The 6,169-nt window shown below is 38.4% G+C and overlaps 1 protein-coding gene across 1 annotated transcript; it reads right to left on the bottom strand.

Annotated features, from left to right (window-relative positions):
* Positions 1-2,248: 2,248 nt before the first annotated feature.
* LOC106051466 (dedicator of cytokinesis protein 11-like) lies at positions 2,249-5,368 on the bottom strand. The gene is made up of 2 exons (XM_013206646.2): positions 5,152-5,368; positions 2,249-4,303 (listed from the first exon to the last, which is right to left on the bottom strand). Exon 2 carries the CDS (start codon positions 4,254-4,256, stop codon positions 3,531-3,533), a length of 726 nt encoding a protein of 241 aa, XP_013062100.2. The 5' UTR covers positions 4,257-4,303; positions 5,152-5,368; the 3' UTR covers positions 2,249-3,530.
* Between the last annotated feature and the right edge of the window lie 801 nt (positions 5,369-6,169).

The raw sequence follows: 6,169 nt of genomic DNA, 5'->3' as shown, positions 1-6,169 counted from the left end.
TGGGGGGCATATTATATGTATTGAATTAAAACTTTGCAATAAAGTATTTTTTAATAACACTTTTTAATCTTGGGCCTGTTTGTATAATTAACTTAGAGATTCCGCGAACTTTAATATGTTAATGAGGAACATCGAAAACAATATCCAAACATTCTACAAAACCACTTTTCACAACCAGCTTTTAACATTCTACCTGGTTATGTAGGCCTAATAGACCCAGAAATCTAGATTAATGCTAACAGACTCGTTCCCAGTGATAATATGAATACATTCGTGACCTCCGTAAAGGCGCCAATACATTGCAAGAAGAAAATTTCAACATTCTGGGTAATTAGTCAACATTTCTATTAGTTATAACCAACACATCTCTAGTGTTAGTAAATTCTAAAATGTTCTATGGTGCCGATGACTTCAAGAATGCATGAAATGATAGGGACTCTAATAATGTGACTAAATGGCTATTTCCGGAACCAGTTGGTCTTGGTGTTTCTCTTGAAAGTGATGAAAGGAGACCTGTGTCAGAAACTGAGGGAGTGTTTTCCCTAATTACTGGTCAACAAAAAAAAAAAACGGATCATGGTGTTTAAAAAAAAATCATGCACATAGGAATACTTGGGAATCATTTGGTTGGAGTTTTTCTAAAGCTTTCAACAGAATTGGATTTTGACATTTTACTTAACAATGTCAATGACTCTTAAATTAAACTTGATTGTTACCAACTAAGTAAAAACAAAAATGAGCTAAAAACGGAATGACTTTGAAATATATTTTTTTGGAGTGCTAATAAATTATCAGACAACTTGAAAAATAAAAAGCTAATCAACACATCCCATAGTCTGTACACCAAAAAAAAGCTAGGTAGTGTTTTCCACCATACATGAGAATTTCCAACAGTAAAACGGATGTAGTGAATATTTGTTTAGTCACTGACAACTCATTTCACTAAGGTTTTGAAAAGCGGCTCTAAATGTTCTTTTAACTTTCAAGTGAGTCTCGAGCTAAAGAATAACACAAAGATCTGTTCACTGTCAGAACAAAAAAGTAGGTCTACTGGTTGGTTTATAGTCTACTACACAGTCCCGTCAACTACTGCACTCTACCAGAATGATCAGACTCCAAGACTCGCCTTTATTATGTAGCCCGTGCAGATTGTTATGTTCAAACAGGGGAGGAACCAGAATTCTGAGCTTTGGAAATGGCGATATTTCTGTTCTTCCAAGACGGGAAAGATAATCAAAAAGCAAGTCTACACCCTCAAACAGCTCATTTCCCACTCTCATGTCGTTCATTAAACAATGTATTTACACCGCTCTGCGTTCCGACAGTAGCAGTCATCAGTATACACGGTGCTTTTGAGATTTTTTTTGAATCTACATGGATTTAGATCGAAATTAAGTTTGATATCGTTACTTGGAAAGAGACACAACTCCACCATGAAGTACACAGGTATTAGCTCCCTTCTCCCAAGCTTTCGCACCAGTTATCCATAATCTTCGGATTATTTCGATGATTATTTTCGTAATGTATCTTCATTCTATTTAGGATATCAGAAGGGCCAGCCCTAGATAACCGGAGGCCCTAGGAGAAGTGAATCCGGTGGCCCTAATAAAATAGAATAAATTCAATTCAACAGCGAAAAGAAAATTAGGAAATTTATTTAAAGCCTAGTGTACTTGTATATAACTCAGCACAAGTTTCGCCATTTCTTCTCAAAAAATGTAGACGTTGTAAGTCCCATGCGAAGGAGCCCTAACCTCCACAAATCGGAGGTCCTAGGTGGCTGTTTAGTGTGTCTATGTCTAAGGCTGGCCACGATATCAATTGTTTGTGTGTGTGTGTTGTGGAATTGACTAAATTAAAGAGAAATTTCCTAGTGATATGGCATAATGGGGGGGGGGGGGGGGAGGGTACGGTGGCTGAGCGGTAAGTGGCTCCTAAACCTGAGAGTCCCGGGTTCGAATCCTGTTGAGGACTAGAATTTTTTATTTCGGAGTTCAACCAGCTCTAATGGGTACCTGGCATAACTTGGGAAAAAGTAAAGGTGGTTGGTCGTTGTACTGACCACTTGACAACTCCATTAACCGTGGGTCACAGAAACAGTTGACTCTTACATCAGCTGGCCTTTAGATGGCCAGGTCTGGAAGGAGAACTTTTTTTTCCTAGTGCTATATTTTGTAAAGTGTTCTAAACCACAATATAAAGACATATACAATAAAACCAAACAATGACGAGGTATCAAAATGTATACAATATATTTATTTTTGTCATAAACTCTCTAAACCACTTGCTGATATAGTGGCCATGTAGTCATGTTAGCGTCACTTCTATCAACAGACGCTCTACATTGTACTCAACTGTACAGTAAAATAGTCATACGATTATTAAAATCACTAAAATAATAAAGATCTTATGAAAACTTAAGTGCGAAATAAAGAGTTTTACAATTCCTCTTTTCATCTTGCAAACTCTTCATTAATTAATGGTGGTGATTGGGCGGACATGGATCTCAAAAGATGACTTAAACGATTTGCCTAGAAATTAGAGAGATTATGTACATTTTCGGGAGAACAAAAATGCTTGCTAATTGGCCACACGGGGTAAACTTTGGTTTGACCGTTTTGATTTTTCAAATTAGAATCTACTTTAAAATTACATTTGGTCTGCAGGTCTAGACATTCTATGTCTCGAACAGATTATTTATAGGTTATTCCCGCATGTATTCATTAAAGAGTTAAAAAAATAATATAGACGCCCAGGAACATGCTGCGCACTGTCTTGTAAGCTTAGATCTAGAGGCCTAGCAGTAGAACTTAATCTATTCTGAGTGGATTTAGACATTCGCCTAACCAGGATTTGTTTTCGGGATGGGTCTGGGGGGTGGAGAGAATTGGGGAGGGGTAGGAAATGTTCAATTTTTTTTTTAATAAAATCTATCATTCATTAAGTTATTTACAACCAATAAAAAATCTCTCTTACTGAAAGTCATCAGCTTCATAAAGGAAGATGTGTCTTGTAAATGAAACTTTTTCAAAATATTAATCGTTATTACTTAACGTAAGTAATAGACCATATGTTTATATGTACATGGTAACAAACAACTCAGATTCCTATTTGCATATTGATAACATAGTGTGGATATATTCAACATAAGTTCAATACTGAAACAGAAAATGTGATGCATATTTATCTTCATTTTATTTTGTCATCCGTATTTACAAGCCGATCCACAATGCCCCAGCCTCTAGAGGTGATGACTTTCATTTTGATTTCAATTTTTATTTACTCATTTTTTGTTTCAAGGCGATGTTTGATCTAGAGACCATTGCGACGTTCTTATCAGATTTAGGGCTAGTTGTCTGAAACCTCATTCGTAATAAGAAGCATTGGTCATTGAGTCAATTGGATTGGATCTCTGGATTGACCAAGTGGGCCATTGGGGATGTATTTACATAGCTGTGATCGGACAGATTTGACCTACAAGAACCTTTAATAATGTCGATCTCGGGACATTTTAATGTTGGCGTTGATCGTTAGATAAGCAAGTCGAGAGTGATTTCTGGCGGGTTCATGACAGTTTTTGTCTCCAATGAAGTACTGCTTCCAGAGAGAGGCGAAGGAAGATGGCCTAAATTCTGTGTGACTGTTAATCTCTCGTTGAGATACTGAATGAAGTCAGCGAACTGCGGACTCGAGTTACGCTCTGCTTTCGGTGAATCTTCAGAGCTAGGATTTTCTTCTGAATCTGCATCCCCAAGAGAGTATTGCACAGACACGTCGCTGCACTGGACAGAGTCAGGCTGAGGATCAGATGATATCCTGCATATGATCTCCGGCTGGTTGCATTCTAGATGCTCTTTGGTCTTAGAATCATCATTATTAGACAAAGCTTCATCTTTGATACCGCTGACTAGGTGCAACCAGTGCAGCCAATTGTCCACCTCGTAGCTATTGTCAGCAGCCAGGTAATAGGTCCTGGGTTTGTTTTTGCTGATGGTTTTGACGGCCAGGAGATTGGGGAACCCGTTCGTCTGGAGAACGCGAGAGGTGCTCTTGCAGTCTTTGAGGTTGACGGTGCCTTTTTTGTTCTGGCAACTCTGATCCTTGTAGTAAGCCAGCTCGTGTCGGCCATCTTTGACGGTCATCACGAAGAAACGTCTCTTCCACTTTGCGCGGAAGAGCTTGATGTGATTGCCCAGCTTCTTCTCTGGGGGTGACTTAGTCAGCCATCCCTTGGGGGGTTCACTACTCGTGTCCATGGAATGACAGAGTTAAACAGACACCTTCTCCTTGTACAGACTTATACCTGAAAGTTGCAGATAAGATTACAAATTAAAAGTCTTATAGAAAATAAAAGACAAATGGAAATGTTTAAAACTGTTGGATGATCACAAAGTATTCCCTAAGTTCTGACCAGGCGTTTAGTCACAACCATAGCACTGTTTTGCACGTAAGACGATTGACAGTGGCGTAGTAACCGTGGAGCGAATGGGTTCAATGAACTCAGGCCCATGACCTCAAGGACACTTAATTTTTTTTTTTTAAGTTGACTTTAACATTTTATATGTTTCATATTCTTGTATAATTTTATCTAGCATTCGTTGTGCTATATTTCTGATATAAATATAATTTTGTCAATCAAGACGTGGGGATCCCACCATCACATTCTTGAACCCAGAAGCAGGAGTACTTTGCTACGCCTCTGACGCAGCCACGAAAACTTTTAAATTAAGCAAAACACGACAACGAAATCAAAGAGAGAAAACTAGACACGTGACTTTGCAACTTAATAGTCACGTGATCACGGTCGCTATTCTAAACGAGAATCTGCAGCACATCTCATATGATGATATTGACTTCAGTTTAAAATCTATATTTGTCCACGACTTCAATGCTCAATTAAGAATCTCAACAAAACTTATATCCATGACTGTCTGGAAGCCTCTCTGCACAACTCTGCTGGTCTTTATTCAAGAGTGTCTGGTTTCTCATCTTTTTTTATTTCAGTGTGTACACCTCAATGTTTACATCACGTGACCGTGGGACATGACAATGTTTTTGATACAAATACACCCGTGAAACATTAAACTTCACCTTTTAATAAAAAATAATAAAAATTTATTTAGATGAAAATATTTTTTAAAAATGTTCTACCTGGCTCAGAGTTATCCCAAAATCGATAGTCTAACACTACTGTATTTAGTCACTATTGAAACGAGCAAGGTAGGTCAGCGTCCAGTGAATTCCGATGGTCAAATATAAAGTTATCTGGTCAGCTTAGCGAAAATTCAGACCTTTGACTTCAATTGATAATTAGTGTAGCCTTAAGGATTATATACTGCAGCCAATCAAACGATATCTTCCATGTGGCTTGACCAGGAGCCTTAAGACGCCTGTGAAAACATTGAATCGTTTTTAAACCAGTGAAAGGGGCTAGGAAGGTGGTTTGTAGGTCAGTGGGGTGGACATACAATGGACAATTATGTCACTCAAAAGGCATTACGTCTCCATTGAAAACTTGAAGTATAGAGTCACTGGACTGAGACGGCTGGACACTGATACCTAAGTGTGTCTCTGTGTGTAAAGTATGTGTACTTCATGGTTTAGTTAGTAATATATGGGGTGGGAGAGCCTGTGACCTGTGTATGTTTGTGTTTGGTGTGTTCTGATAGTGAGAGCGTTTGGCGCGCTCAATTATACCAATGTCAAATGAATTGTTAACATCAAGGTCTAACACATTGCCTTTACATACAAGATAGACGCAAGAGGAACAAAAGTAATTTATAAAACGCTACAGGAAAACTTAAAGATTTAAAAACAGAAACTTAGAAAATACCAAGAAATGCACAGACATAAAGGCGATGTTCTTATTCCATACAGGTTCGCCTCCAGTCTGGGGCCCCAATAGAAGAGGGCCCCTTCGAGCTTTTTTTTTTGCACCTTACATGCGTATTTGAAGGGTTTTGGCATCTGGAGGGAAGGCAGAGGGGCCCACACGTTCCTAGTTGTCTTGTATTTCAGGCGGCGGCCAGTTTCATACGCACATAGAAATCATAGAGCTAGGATTACTATTCTTTCCAAGTATTTTTAGAGCGGGTTGTCTGAATCAGTCTGGAAAACCAATGACAAAAGCAAAACCTAATCAAATCTTGGGAAAGAGAAAAAAGATTAA

Source organism: Biomphalaria glabrata, chromosome 4 (genome assembly GCF_947242115.1).
Source record: "Biomphalaria glabrata chromosome 4, xgBioGlab47.1, whole genome shotgun sequence".
Taxonomy (NCBI): domain Eukaryota; kingdom Metazoa; phylum Mollusca; class Gastropoda; family Planorbidae; genus Biomphalaria; species Biomphalaria glabrata.
Note: the sequence above shows the minus strand (reverse complement) of the source record. Positions and strands in the feature narration are given on the sequence as shown.

Bases quoted from the DNA above. Each gene is read 5' to 3' on its own strand.
- LOC106051466 (XM_013206646.2), bottom strand. From the start codon at position 4,256: ATGGACACGAGTAGTGAACCCCCCAAGGGATGGCTGACTAAGTCACCC.